The sequence below is a fragment of the Rhinopithecus bieti genome, unplaced genomic scaffold, assembly GCF_001698545.2.
Source record: "Rhinopithecus bieti isolate Rb0 unplaced genomic scaffold, ASM169854v2 scaffold_37505, whole genome shotgun sequence".
NCBI classification, from domain to species: domain Eukaryota; kingdom Metazoa; phylum Chordata; class Mammalia; order Primates; family Cercopithecidae; genus Rhinopithecus; species Rhinopithecus bieti.
The window spans coordinates 342,873-357,893 of NW_016815797.1; the positions used below are offsets into that span (position 1 = coordinate 342,873).

The following is a 15,021-nucleotide window of genomic DNA, read 5'->3' on the forward strand; positions in this document are numbered from 1 at the left end:
TGTCTATATGCCAGAACCATACTTTAAAAATAATTGTATCTTTATAATGTGTTTTAAAATCAGGAAGTGTGGTGCCTCCAGTTTTGTTCTTCTTTGTTTTGGTGATTTGGGGTATTTTGTGGTTCTACATGAATTTTATAATTTTTTTTTTATTTCTATAAAAAATGCTATGGGGGCGGTGGCTCACGCCTGTAATCCCAGCACTTTGGGAGGCCGAGGCAGGCAGATCAGGAGGTCAGGAGATTGAGACCATCCTGGCTAACACAGTGAAACCCTGTCTCTACTAAAATACAAAAAAATTAGCAGGGCGTGGTGGCGGGCTCCTGTAGTCCCAGCTACCCCGCAGGCTGAGGCAGGAGAATGGCATGTACTCAGGAGGTAGAGCTTGTGGTGAGCCGAGATGGTGCCACTGCACTCCAGCCTGGGTGACAGGGCAAGACCCTGTCTCAAATTAAAAAAAAAAAAAAATGCCATGGGGATTTTGATAGGGATTGCATTGAATCGTTGATCATTTTGAGTAGCATAGACATATTAACTATATGAAATCTTCCAACCCATGCGAACAGGATGTTTTTCTATTTGTGTCTTTAATAATTTATTTCATAAATGTTCTATAGTTTTCAGTATACAAGCCTTTTGCCTCTTTAATTAAGTTTATTTCTGTTTTATTCCTTTGAAGCTACTGTAAATGGGATTGTGTTTAAATTTCCTTTTACTTTATTCAGTGCTAGTGTATAGAAATGAAATTGTGGCCCAGACTGAAGTGCAGTAGCATGATCATAGTTCACTGTAACCTCAAGCTCCTGGGCTCAAGTGTTCCTCCTGCCTGAGCCTCCTGAGTAGCTGGGACGACAGGCGTGTGCTACCACACCAGCTAATTTTTGTATTTTTTTAGTAGAGTCGGGGTTTCACCATGTTGGCCAAGTTGGTCTTGAACTTCTGATGTCAAGTGATCTGCCCATCTTAGCCTAGTAAAGTGCTGGGATTACAAGCGTGAGCCACCACTCCTGCTTTTTTAAAGCAACCCCCAGCCATGTAGAGTGTGCCAGGTGTCAGGTTCCACTTTGAGCTGGGGCCCGAGGGGAGTAGGTGGACGGGTGGCAGGTAGCTGAAAGAACACTCGAGCGACCATAGGCAGTTGGGACATGGCTTTATTCTCTCTCCTACAAAGTCAGCAGTGCACTTATATGACTTACAGACAGTAGTGGCTCAAAGCCAGGTATAAGCTCACACAAACAGGTTACATTAAATGGCTACATAAATATGATCACATAATGCACAGGGTTGTGCGCCTGCACTCTAGACCCGCTGTGTCATGCTGTGCTGGATGTCTGCCTCGGCCTGCTCCTGACTGAAGCATAGCCATTCTTTTTTTTTTTTTTGAGACGGAGTCTCGCTCTGTCGCCCGGGCTGGAGTGCAGTGGCCGGATCTCAGCTCACTGCAAGCTCCGCCTCCCGGGTTTACGCCATTCTCCTGCCTCAGCCTCCCGAGTAGCTGGGACTACAGGCGCCCGCCACCTCGCCTGGCTAGTTTTTTGTATTTTTTAGTAGAGATGGGGTTTCACCATGTTAGCCAGGATGGTCTCGATCTCCTGACCTCGTGATCCACCCGTCTCGGCCTCCCAAAGTGCTGGGATTACAGGCTTGAGACACCGTGCCCGGCCATCAACCACTTCTTGAGTATCTGCTGTGCACCTGAGCTCCAGAAGCCTCTCCTCGTTAGAACACCAAGATCAGGCTGAGACCCGAAATGTACACATGATCCCATGACTTTTATTTTCTTTGTTTCCCTTTTATTATTATTTTTTTTGAGACGGAGTCTCGCTCTGTTGCCCAGGTTGGAGTGCAGTGGTGCCATCTTGGCTCACTGCAAGCTCCGCCTTCCGGGTTCACGCCATTCTCCTGCCTCAGCCTCCCAAGTAGCTGGGACTGCAGGTGCCCACCACCACGCCCAGCTAACTTTTTGTGTTTTTAGTAGAGACGGAGTTTCATCGTGTTAGCCAGGATGGTCTCGATCTCCTGACCTTGTGATCTGCCTCCCTGGGCCTCCCAAAGTGCTGGGATTACAGGTGTGAGCCACCGCGCCCAGCCCCCTGTGCTCTTTTCATTCTTGTCTCCTTCAGCCCCTATGGTCCTGAGCTCTCCTGGAAACCACCTCATTCTCGGCTCCTCAGAGAGAACTGCAGAGGGCAAGGAGAGGGCCAAAGCTAGCCCATTTGGTGACTTTGTACAAATTTGGAGAAGGCCACATCCCTGAGGGTGGTACATGGGCTGGATCTCAATGTATGTACACATTCCTCAGTGCCTCTGTGTAGTAGTGGATGACCTGCTCAACTGAACATGGCAATCCTTGGTGGGAATCGTGTCACTGCAGCCTTCAGGGGCTAAGAGCTTACTGGTCCTGCACTACAGACCACCTGCAGTGCAAATGGCCACTGCTTCTGGAAGTCAGACTTCAAGAAATGGTTCTGTGAACAGGCCCCTACCTGGCTCTTCCGTGGAGCCAAAAGTCCTTCCCCTTGCTTCTTGATTTTTTTTTTTTTTTTTTTGAGACGGAGTCTCGCTCTATCACCAGGCTAGAGTGCAGTGGCATGGTCTCGGCTCACTGCAACCACTGCCTCTTGGGTTCAAGCAATTCTCCTGCCTCAGCCTCCCGAGTAGCTGGGACTACAGGTGTGTGCCACCATGCCCAGCTAATTTTCATATTTTTAGTAGAGACCTCACCATGTTGGCATTTTTAGTAGAGACCTCACCATGCTGGCGAGGATGGTCTGGATCTCTTGACCTCATGATCCGCCCACCTCAGCCTCCCAAAGTGCTGGGATTACAGGCATGAGCCACTGTACCTGGCTGCTTCCCAAGTTTATTTCATACACTCATTAATACTGACGGGCTCTGCCTGTCTCTGTGCTCCATGCTGCTGGCCCTGGAGAGCTCCTAAATCCACAGGGCCCAGGAGCAAAGTCCTCACTCCCCAGTGAAGCAGGAGACCCCCTCCCCCAGCCTGTCCCTACAGTGTTCCAGCTGCAGTGACTTTCCTGCCCACTCTGCTCAGCCCTGTGGCCCTGCTAGTGCTTTAGCACTCAGCTCGGGCACCACGTTCTCCAGCAAGGATTCCCTGGCCATCCAGGCTGGGTGGGGTTGGACCACAGGTTTGCTCCCTCCTCAAATCCCCTGCAGACAAATCATACCTCAAGGGCAGGAACCATGCCTGACTCATCTCTGTGGCTGCAGAGCCCAGCGTGGGGCCGGGCACAGAGCAGGCACTGGTGAGGAGGGTCTGAGGAACATGCAAATGAGACAGTCCGAATAGGTAATGCGGTCGATGACACTGGAAAACACCTGTTGTTCTTTTCTCTCCTCTCACCAGATTGAGCTCTAGTTCAAAATATGGAATTTGGCTTCAGGCCATCCTGAGCTCAAACCCTGGTCCTGAGCCAGCTGACTTTGGGGTGGTCACCTGTAGCAGATGCCGTCTGTGCCTGCCATGTCTCCTCCGCCATGCCCACTCGGGGGGCCCTCAGTCCAACTTCCAGCTGCTGGAGACTCCCTCCGGGGGCCCGTATTAATCATATTTTTTATTTTCTGTATTCTGATGCTTTGACATCTTGGGGACTTGCTGACCCTGGAGTGACGGCCCCTCCCAGGGATAGCCAGTCTCTAGAGAGAGTAAAGGACTTGCCTGTGATCACGCCTTTCAAGTGCAAACCAACCCAGAGCCCACATCCCACACCGCCTATCGGGGCTACCACACTCCGGGCCACCATCCCCCCGCACTCCTCACCCCGAGGCAGGTGCCAGACAACCAGCAAGAGCCTCTGTGCCCCAGAGCCCACAGAAATGATTCGCACTGGCCAGTACTCAGCCTGCTTACCCTGCCTTGCCCACACCTTCCTGCAAAACCACGGTAAAGGCTCCGGCCCACAGTTCCCCCATTCCCTCTGCCTGCTGACCAACCCTGGTGCTTCCCTGCGTGGCCCTGTGAGGGTGGCGGCCTCTTCCACTTCGGGTCTGTGATAGCAAAGCTATGTTCTCAATGGTAGTTGTCTACTGACCTGCTGGCCTCACCATACCTGAATAATAACAAAACCAGAATCATCTTCAAACAGGTCCAAAGTCCCTCTGCTCATGCAGGGCAGGCCGGAAATGTGGGAGAATGATGAATGGTCCCTAGAGAAGCCCTCAACCAGTGTCTCCAAGTGTCTCTGAGGTGTTGGAGGGTAAATGCCCAGCTGGATGGTACCAGGGTGACTACCCTGTGAGAAGCCAGAACTGAACTGGCGTTCACCACTCCTGTTGAACATAAACAGTCTCCCAGGGCATCAGTATCAGACAAGACCACTTCAACATCTTGTCTTGGCACAGAAAAAAAAAAAGTCAAAGTCACAGGCCAAGTGTGGTGGCTCACGCCTGTAATCCTACCACTTTGGGAGGCTGATGCAGGTGGATAACCTTGAGCCCAGGAGTTCAGCCAAGACCAGCCTGGCTAACATGGCAAAACGCTGTCTCTACTAAAAAATACAAAAATTAGCTGGGCATGGTGGTAGGTACCTGTAATGCCAGATACTTGAAAGGCTGAGGCAGCAGAATCGTTTAAACCCAGGAGGCAGAGGTTGCAGTGAGCTGAGATCGTGCCATTGCACTCCACCTGGGTGACAGAGCGAGACTCCGTCTCAAAAAAAAAAAAAAAGGGAAAAAGTCACTGGAAAGATAATACCAATACCCCAGCGTTTCTGCTGGTGCAACATTCTCAGAAATCTTGTTGGTCTCCTGTGTAGTTTACAGGGACCCATGCCATCAGACAAGAGGCTCTATCCACAGATCATTCCTGGATAACCTCATCTCTATTCCTCCGTTCCACTGAGATGGTTGATTGGATCCACGAGTCACATTCATAATGTCTTCAACAAAATGTCCAGCAACACCCTTGGTGTTCTCTTCACACTTTCTTTCCACACTTTCTCAATAGTGAATCTGCTAATTTTAGCAATCTGGACAGGCTAAGCGCTTCCCAGATTACCAAGTACAGTTTCCTTTTGCTTAACAGTTCCTTCCTCAATTTATCTCTTTTCTCTTAAAAGAGATACATTGCTACAAGCAGCAAAAACAAACCAGGCCATACCTTCCACACCGTTTGGAAATCTCCTACTTTCTACCCAACACTAGAATGTAGTTCAGCCAACTTCTCTGCCACTCTATAACACAGATCAGTTTTCCTCCTCTTTCCAATAGCATGTTCCTTACTCTCTTCTAAGGCCTCACCAGAAGCACCTGTGATGTTCATATTTCTACGAACAATCTGTTCTTTTTTTTTTTTTTCTTTTTTGAGATGAAGTCTCACTCTGTTGCCCAGCCTAGAGTGCAGTGGTGCGATCTCAGCTCACTGCAACCTCTGCCTACTGGGTTTAAGTGATTCTCCTGCCTCAGCCTCCCCAGTAACTGCGACTACAGGTGCATGCCACCACACCTGACTAATTTTTGTATTTTTAGTAGAGACAGGGTTTCACCATATTGGTCAGGCTAGTCTTGAACTCCTGACCTCGTGATCTGCCTGCCTCGGTCCCCCAAAGTGCTGAGATTACAGGTGTGAGCCACTGCACCTGGCCTGTTCTTCATGACATACATATTATTTAAGATGATAGATTTCGATCAGGTGTGATGACTCATGCCTGTAATCCCATCACTTTGGGAGGCCAAGCCAGGTGGATCACCTGAGGTCAGTAGTTTGAGACCAGCCTGGCCAACATGGTGAAACTCTGTCTCTACTAAAAATACAAAGAATTAGCCAGGGCCGGGCACGGTGGCTCAAGCCTGTAATCCCAGCACTTTGGGAGGCCGAGACGGGCGGATCACGAGGTCAGGAGATCAAGACCATCCTGGCTAACACGGTGAAACCCCGTCTCTACTAAAAAATACAAAAATCTAGCCAGGCGTGGTGGCAGGCGCCTGTAATCCCAGCTACTTGGGAGGCTGAGGCAGGAGAACCGCTTGAACCTGGGAGGCAGAGGCTGCAGTGAGCCGAGATCACACCATTTGCACTCCAGCCTGGGCAACAAGAGTGAGACTCTTGTCTCAAAAAAAAAAAAAAAAAGATAGATTTCTCTACATTTTTCTTTGATTTCTAATCCTCATGAGGAGCACCTTAAATAAATGTCCACTTTTCTACCAACAAGCACTTGAAGGCCATCTAGGCTTTTTCTATCAAGCACCTCAAAACTCTTCCAGCTTCTACCCATTACTCAACTCCAAAGCTACTTTTGCATTTTCAAAAATGTGTCACAACAGCACTTCACTTCCTGGTGCAAAATCTGTCTTAGTTTTCTAGGGCTACCACACAAATTAATTCTCTCACAGTTCTGGGGGCCAGGAGTCTAAAATCTAGGTGTTGCCAGGGCCAAGACCCCTTTGAAAGCTCTGGGGGAGGAGGATTCTTCCTTGCCTCTTTCTAGTTTCTGGTGACTCCCAGAAATCCTTGATATTCTTTGGTTTGTAGAGGCATCACTCTAATCTCTGCCTCTGCCGTCCCATGGCCTTCTTCCCTGTGTGTATCTCTCCTCTTTTTTTCCTTTTTCTTGAGATGGAGTCTTGCTCTGTCACCCTGGCTGGAGTATAGTGGCGTGATCTTGGCTCACTGCAACCTCCACTTCCTGGATTCAAGCGATTCTCCTGCCTCAGCCTCCCCAGTAGCTGGGACTACAGCCGTGTGCCACCACATCAGATACTTTTTGTATTTTTAGTAGAGACGGGGTTTCACCATGTTGGGCAGGCTGGTCTCAATCTCCTGACCTCACGATCCACCCGCCTTGGCCTTCCAAAGTGCTGGGATTACAGGTGTGAGCCACCGCACCCGGCCCTCTCCTCTTCTTATAGGGGCAAAAATCATTGGATTTAGGGGGTATCCTAATCGAATGTGGCTGTTACAACTCTCATTCATATTAATGCTGCCTCAACATTCATCTTGTCCTGTCCCTGGCTTGTCACACCGGAGCTGTGTATTTTGCCCCAGTCTCCATGCAGTTCTTGTTTTTGCATTTTGGATAGATAAGGTCTCATACTCTGAACTGCAGGATCACCTTACTTCTGCTTTAAGTCTGGTGAACTTGACAATGTAGCCAAGTTCCACTGCTTACCCTCATGCTTCCTTTAAATCAACCAATGAGCCCCTGACTCAGGAAACCCACGTAGATAACACCCTGGACCCCAGTAAAGGCTTTGCCCCCAGATCCCCCTCTCTTTCTCCTTACCTGCTGCTGAGCACGTGTCCCAGACGTCCCCTCCCTTTCCCATGGGCCTTGTGAAGCATGCTGCCCTCTGCTCCCTGGGCTTTGTGAATTAGAAACTCAATCCTTTTGCCATTTTGGTCTGAGGTCCCCCACTGACTAAACCGAACCTGACCTAAATGCCTCACTGTCGCAAACAGTGACCTCATCTTAATTTAACGAATTACATCCCATTTCCAAATCAGGCCACGTGCTGAGGTTCTGGATGGACATGAATTTGGAGGTGACATTATTCAACACACTGTACCTTGTATTGACTTTCAGCCTTTCTCTGCCTCAATCTCCACTCCCCTGCTCGGTTTCCTAGATCACCTCCCAAATAAACTCCTTACACTGAAATCTACATAGCAGGGCCTGCTACTGGGAGAACGTGCCTCAGGCATGGCCTCCCGATGCTGAGCTGCAGAGTACTTCTCTCCATGCAGGTGAGGGCAGTAGCCCTTTCCTCTGAGGTTTTGTTGAGGGCAGAGGAGAGAATCCTCTTGTCTCACAGAGCAAAATATTCACTTCATGACTCTGGGAAGAGAGGTGCTTTGAGACTATACCCCAATATAATTTTCTTTTCTTTTCTTTTTTTTTTTTTTTGAGATGGAGTCTCGCTTTGTCACCAGGCTGGAGTGCAGTGGCGCGATCTCGGCTCACTGCAACCTCTGCCTCCCAGGTTCAAGCAATTCTCCTGCCTCAGCCTCCCGAGTAGCTGTGACTATAGGCGCGCACCACCATGCCCAATTGATTTTTGTATTTTTAGTAGAGATGAGGTTGTTTCACCATGTTGGCCAGGATTGTCTCGATCTCTTGACCTCGTGATCCGCCTGCCTTGGCCTCCCAAAATGCTTTACTGGCGTGAGCCACCGCGCCCAGCCATGATTTATCTTAAATGTGAATGGGCTGTTCAGGTGTCTGCAGTTTTTCAATGTCTCTTTGGAACAGATGTTGTTGGAAGGGGTGGATCTTTTTTTTTTTTGAGATGGAGTCTTGCTTTATTGCCCAGACTGGAGTGCAGTGGTGCAATCTCGGCTCACTGCAACCTCCGCCTCCTGTGTTCAAGCAATTCTCCTGCCTCAGTCTCCTGAGTAGCTGGGATTACAGGCATCCACCACCATGCCTGGATGATGTTTTTGTATTTTTGGTAGAGATGGGATTTTACCACGTTGGCCAGGCTGGTCTCAAACTCCTGACCTCAGGTGATCCGCCTGCCTTGGCCTCCCAAAGTGCTGGGATGATAGCGTGAGCCACCAGGCCTGGCCAGGGGTGGATAATTTACGTGAGTTTTGATAAGGGAAAGGGAAAGCCAAGCTTCCTTTCTGAGATGGAGATTCATGAGGAAGTTGTGTGTAGAATTTATAGTGGGCAGCACTGGGGCACTGAAGACTAAGCTTTCCGAGGGGGCCAGGCCTGGCCCCTGCAGAAAAGAGGAAGAGATGCTATGAGCCTGGATGCTGGGTGGGGGAAATATGGCCAAGGCAGGACATTTTGGAGAGCAGAGGCTGATCTGTGCAAAACAGTGGCTGCTGGGTGCAGAAGGACAGCAGTTAGCAGAAAACGTGACTCCACGTGAAATTTATTGACTCATGACTAACTGCTCTAGATGAAACCAGAGATCTGACTTCCTCCCACCTCTGCCTGGGTCTGACTGGGAGGCTCTTCCGGTTCCAAGATGGCCGCCCAAGCTCAGCAGCCAGGCTCCCTCCTGTCATCCGGGGGTGGGGAGGCCATCTTGGGCCATGTGACCATGCAAACCAATCACTGTGGCCAAGGGAATGGGGATACTGATTGGCTTGGGTCGAGTCACAGGACCCCAAAGTGGAGTCTACTTTCCAGAAATTCGGGGCTCAGCTGACACACACCCAGCCTCCAGCTCTTTCTCTCTTAGGTGATGATACCCATTGCTGTCCCCAAGCCTCCAGGGCACAGCCTTGTGTTTGCCCCACCCTGGCTAGACAGGAAGGGCTGAGTCCAGCCTGGGGCCAGTGCTGGGCATCCGTCAACAGGGTGGGAGGAGGCCCCAAGGGAGCAAGGACAGAAGCATGGAAGTGGGCAGGCTGCTGCCGTCAGGGACCTCGGGAACACTCATGTCCAAGGCAGCACGAAGGCCTGCACCTCCTGTGGCCCAGCTGGAAGGGGCCTTAGCGCACAAGGGATTCAGGGGCCATGGAGCCCGACAGCTGGGAGATGGCATGTGGCTGCTGTCCGACCACACCATTGTCATCCTGGCTAAGCTGCAGCCTTCCGGAGGCTTGCAGGAGCCTCTGTCAGAGCTTCCCACCTAGGCTCAGGGCACTGAGCCCATAAATCCACCAAGGCAGTGTGAGGAGAGTGGGGTAGGCCCTGAGGCCAGGCGGCCCAGGCAGCTGCTTTCCAGGATAGAATGTGCAGAATGTGGGGTGCCTGCCTGGTTGCTCCCCGATGGCCTGCCCTGCCTCCCTTTTTGGCCCACCCAGACCTTCAGCTTTATGTAACACCCCTGGAACTGAGGGAGGAGCCCTGGAGGTAGACGGAGCCTGTGGCTCCAGCAGGTCCCTTTCCTCAACCTCAGTTTTCTCCCCAGTATATGGGGAGGAATCCTCCATCCAGAGTAACGATGTGAATGATGTTGTGGGCAGGAAGCAGCCTGGCCTCTTGTTGCAACCAGCTGCTGCAGAGACCAACAGGTGCCCCTCAGGAACCATGACTGCTTCAACCTGGGGCGAGAGGGAGGTCCTGAGGGGAAGGGTGGAGGGGCCTGGACCATACCTGCCCAGTGCCAGGCGCTGCCTGCATGGACATAGTATTTCAGCTTCAGAGCCAACCACCACTGGCCCTGCCTACTGGGGCCCAGAAAGTAGGGTGTCTTGGGATGGATGCCTGAAGGAATGGGCTGTGGGGTCATGATGCAGCCGCCCCCAGGAACCAGCTGGGCCCGAAGCTCCCCCTGGATGCCCCTGGATGGATCATCCAGAGGGATTTTGTTGGCAGAAACACAGCAAGCAGCCCCAAGGGAAGGTGAGCGCACCCTCCTTCCTGCATGCTTAGTGCCAGAACTGGCTGCTCAGAGGGGCTTGGATTCTGGAAAGTGGGAGATGCTGTTGGAGCAGCTGGTGATAAGACAGAGTTCTGGAGGCCTCCATGGCTGCAGGGAGGGCAGGGCTGGGACTACCCAAAGGCCTGGGCTCTGGCCTCTGGGGTAAGCCACCCTCTTAGGCTGGGGCTTGTGGGGGCCAGTGGCTTTTCAGAGGTCCTGTCCTGCTGCGGATCCTGCTGCCTCCATGGGATGGTGGGAGGCAGGCACAGCGGGAATTGGACTGACCTGCATCCCAGTCTCCCTCTGCCCATGTCCTGGGGGCATGGACGCTTGTTTGGGTCTTAGTGTGCCCGTCTTTACAACAGGACCAACTATCTGAGAAGGAACTGACTCTGATGTCCCCGAGACCCAGGACGGTGAGTGAGGCAGGGGAGCACTGAGCTTTATGACCTCAGACAGCCTCTACTTTCCCATCTATAAAATGAGGATCCCAGACCCAAAGTGCTCAGGGCCCTTATGGCAAGGCAGGAGTTACTGAGCCTTTCCAAGGCTATGGACAGGTATTCACTGAGCACCTACTGTGGGCCAGGCACTGCTAGAGGGGCTGCTTCCTGCCCTCTCGGAGCTTCTAATCTATGTGGGAAAAGAGAGGTTAAACCAGAAAGCAAATGGCTAAACAAAGAAGTGGAGAGGCTGGAGGGCTGTCTGCGGAGGCGGCATCTGAGCACAGTGAGTGTTGAGGCGGTGGCCCACGAAGCCCTGCAGGAAGAGCCCCCAGGCCCAGGGAACAGCATGTGCCAAGGCCCCAGGAGGAAAGGAGGCTGGTGGTTCTGAAGGCCAGGTAGCTGCAGCCTGGTGATGGGGCTGAAAGTGTAACTATGCCTGGGGCTACAGGTGGTGTTTGGTCCCCTATCCCAGAAGTCCAAATGGTGCTCAGTGCACTTCCCTATGGGACGGGGCACTTGGGAGGCCCGCCTCCCCTGTGTGGTGGCCCAGGCTGAGCCCCCAAAGAGTCTGCTAGCAGTACCTGGTGCGTGAGAAAATGGAAGAAAAGTAAATTAGGGGCCAGACGCAGTGGCTCATGCCTGTAATCCCAGCAATTTGGGAGGCCGAGGCGGATAGATCCCCTGAGGTCAGGAATTCCAGACCAGCCTGGCCAACATGGTGAAACCCCATCCCTACTAAGAATACAAAAATTAGCTAAGTGTGGTGGTGTGCACCTGTAATCCCAATTACTGGGGAGGCTGAGGCAGAGGGTGCAGTGAGCTGATATCGCACCACTGCACTCCAAGCCTGGGTGACAGAGTGAGACTCCATCTCAAAAAAAATCAGTAAATAAATAAATGAGGGAATCCTAGACAGCCCCTAACTTGCTGCGTGACCTTGGGAAAGTGCGCTTCCCTCTCTGGACCTCATTTTCACTACTGCCAACACACCTTCTCAGTCATGATTCTCCTCTCAGGCGGCTGGGGAGAACTGGGCTTGCAGCAGGCCCTCCTGGAAGCTCATTCATCTTCCCCAGGACTGCCAGGCTGCAGCCAGCACCCTGCTCTGGGCCTAGTAAGGTGGGGTGTGCCAGTTGGGGAACCTGCCCATGGCAGAAGCACACTCCCTCCGCTCTGTCCTGGTTTGCTCTCACTGCCCACCACCGCTTGCACCTGTGAGAGCCTTTCAGCTCTGGTGTCCACTGTGCTCCAACCTTAGCCCTTGGGCTGGTACCAGGAGCCCCCATCCTGCAGGCTAGGGTGTGGGGGAGCCTCGGAAGGGCCCCCAGCCCAGTCCCTCCCTGACTCCTGCGGTGATGGACTCCCCAGACTCTGTGCTGCCCCATTCCACGTTCTTCAGGCCTGAGACCCCAGGAGCTACCTCCCACTCAGCCACAGGCATCCCTTCCCCCAACCCAGGAAGGGGTCTCCTATGCCTCTGGAGGGGGGTGGCCTTGGGGAGAAAGGGGAGGGAGGATGGTAAAGAGGCCAAAAGCCAGCATGCGTCCAGCGTGTGTCCAGGCTCCACCACTCCATTAATGGGCAGTGGAGTGTGCCCAGGCCCTGGACTGTGGGGTGGGAGGGCCGGAACGGGGGGTGGGGCAGTGTGTGGCGAGAGGCCAGGCCCAGGCAGCACCGACACCCCAGTGTGGAGGCCCCCGTGGCAGCCAGCTCCCCAGCAGCATCTTTGGCGGGGTGTCCCACAGGAGGGGTCTCTGAGGACAGACCCTAGGAAGGCCGGATCTGTAAGGGCGCAGCACATAGGCTCTGCATGCCGGAGGCCTCTCACTGCCCCTGTCTGAGCCTCAGCTTCCTCTTTTGGAAAAAGTGGGAACAACAGCCTACAGCCACCAGTATGACAGCAAACAAGCTCCCATCAGGACTGGCCTCGCAGCAGGTGGCAGAGTCCGGGGTCACGCCCTGCCCCAGACCTGTGGTGACACACCTTGTCCCTGCCTCCCAGCGGACTAGCCAGGCTGGTGGGTGCAAGACAGAGGGCTTGAGGCTAGGGAACTCACCATGGCGACCCCCACAGCACAGTCTTTGGCCCTAGCAGACCCCTGCCCTGCTGGATTCACACGCCCGGCAGGCCAATTCCAGGTGCCTGCTCCGTTCCGGAGCTGTGGGGCTCTGGAGGTGTCCTCTCTCTGACTCAGTTTCCTCAGCTGTCAAGTGGGGATTTCCTGGGGTTGTGCTGAGATGGCAGAAATGGAACAACTGGAGCAGGCAGAGGACGGAGTCCTGACCCTTCAAAGAAGGGTCTCATGGGGGCTGTCGCGGATGCTCAGTAGATGTGTATGAGGGAGCGGCTCCGCCACTGCTCCGTAGGGGATGAATGTGGGTCAGAGCTCAGATCTGCAGGGCAGAAGGCAGGGCCAGCGGCTGGGGTGCCCTTGAGGCCTCCTCCACCCGTCCTTAGCTGGGTGAGGGGCTTTGCTGCCTAGCCCGAGCTGGGTGAGGGGCTTTGCTGCTTCCTTCAGCAGCAGCTGGAGCTGGTCGGGGCACCTCTGTGCAGCTAGAAGGGTCTGATCCCATCTCCCCTGGTGGAAGTGTAGAAGCATGCACGTTGTTTAGCATCCCTGAGCCTTGCTTTCCTCGGTGTGAACTGGGACCAGAACATCCAGCATAGTGTGGGAAGCAGTGGCAGAGGCCCGGGTAGCCAGCAGTGGCTCCGTGTGCAGTGGCTGCAGCATCCAAGCATGGCCCAGCTAGAGCTCATGGGAGCTCACCCTCGCCCTCACGTATGCCCCCATCTCAGCTGTCCCCCACTCACCTGTGCCCCATCTCAGCTGTCCCCACTCACCTGTGCCCCATCTCAGCTGTCCCCACTCACCTGTGCCATCTCAGCTGTCCCCACTCGCCTGTGCCCCGTCTCAGCTGTGCTCCCCATCCGTGTTCCCAGCTCACCTGCCTCCCACCTGGGATCAGTCTCCCATTTCTGGCTCCTCCCCCTGCCCTCTCAGCCCCCGGTAGGTGCCCTGCATGTCTTCCTAGGTGTCTCCACATGGTGCTATATGGATATTAGAGGAGTAGGGGTCCTGACCAGTGAGCATCCCCCATCACTGGTCCCTAAATTTCCCCACTCTCTCCCAGAGGCCCTTGAGGCTCTGGTGCGAAGAGAACCCCCACCCTAGTGGCCTCTGCAAGGTCCCCACTGGCACCATCTTGAGTGCCCTGCACCCCACCCTCCCCATCTCTGAGCCTGGCCATCTTCACCTGCCATCTGCCCACCCCCTGGCAGGACAACAGATGCAGAACTGCTCTCCAGGCGGTGTGCGATTCCATCACCCTTGTCCCTCAACCTTTTATCAGTCAGCCCACCTTGTTGGGGGACCCCGCTGAGGGGCACAGGAGAGAGCACTGAGGCTGCGCCACTGCCGGTGGCCAGTGTTTATTTATGCAGATAAGCACTGTGTGCCACCAGCATCAGGAACAGCCACAAATCTCATGCATCTGCCACTCAGTGGCTGGGGTAAGTCCTAGCAGAGCTTCCGAGTGCAGTTGTTTAGGAACCATGAGTCCCACTAGGACGCGGCAGGTCCACCTCCTGGGGGCTGGAGGCAGGACCTCAGGAGAGGACAGAGAAGGGAGGTGAGAAGCAAGTCATGATTCAGCTCACACGGTGTAGACAGGCTGGGCAGAGGCGGGGGTGAACCACACTGCAGACCGGCCGGATGTGGCTGTCCCTGGCAGTGCCCATGCTGCCTCCTTCTGCCTTCTGGGCCAGCATCACCACACGACCCGTATGGATGATGGTTACTTTGGCAGTCGGCCCCTGCTCTGGGCCACACTGTTGGGGCTGGAGGCCAGGCTTTTAGCCAAGACTTGCTGGCTGACCCTTGGCCATTGGCCCTCTCTCTGGGCCTCAGTTTCCTTCCCTCCAAAGCCAAGTGTCCTGAGTTCTGGGCCGTTGGCCCACCCTCAGCAGTCCAGGGCGGTCTTCATCTGGCCTCCGACGCCATCTCCCAGGAAAGCACAGGCCCAATGTGGTGGTGTGCAGGGCAGCGGGAGACTCAGCTCACAGAGCAGCTGTGCCCATAGGGACCTGAGGCTGCAGGGTCCCCGGGCTGTCCTGGGCTGTGTCCCCACGGGCAGCAGTGCTCAGGGTCTCCAGCCATCGCTGCTGCAGCTCTGCGGAGGGGGCGCTCAGGTACCAGGATTGCTTGGCCCACTGCAGCTTCCACACGAGCCCGGAGTCCAGCCTCTCCTCAGGGTCCGGCACACTCAGTTTGCAGCCGGGGAGAGGGATGGTGTG

General features: G+C 53.9%; 1 protein-coding gene across 1 annotated transcript in view; it reads right to left on the reverse strand.

Annotated features, from left to right (window-relative positions):
• Positions 1–14,138: 14,138 nt before the first annotated feature.
• Positions 14,139–15,021, reverse strand: part of FGD3 (FYVE, RhoGEF and PH domain containing 3) — a 76,009-nt gene continuing 75,126 nt past the window's right edge. Inside the window, 1 exon segment of the mRNA XM_017853706.1 lies at positions 14,139–15,020. Within this exon segment, the coding sequence (XP_017709195.1) occupies positions 14,785–15,020 (236 nt within the window). The 3' untranslated portion in view covers positions 14,139–14,784.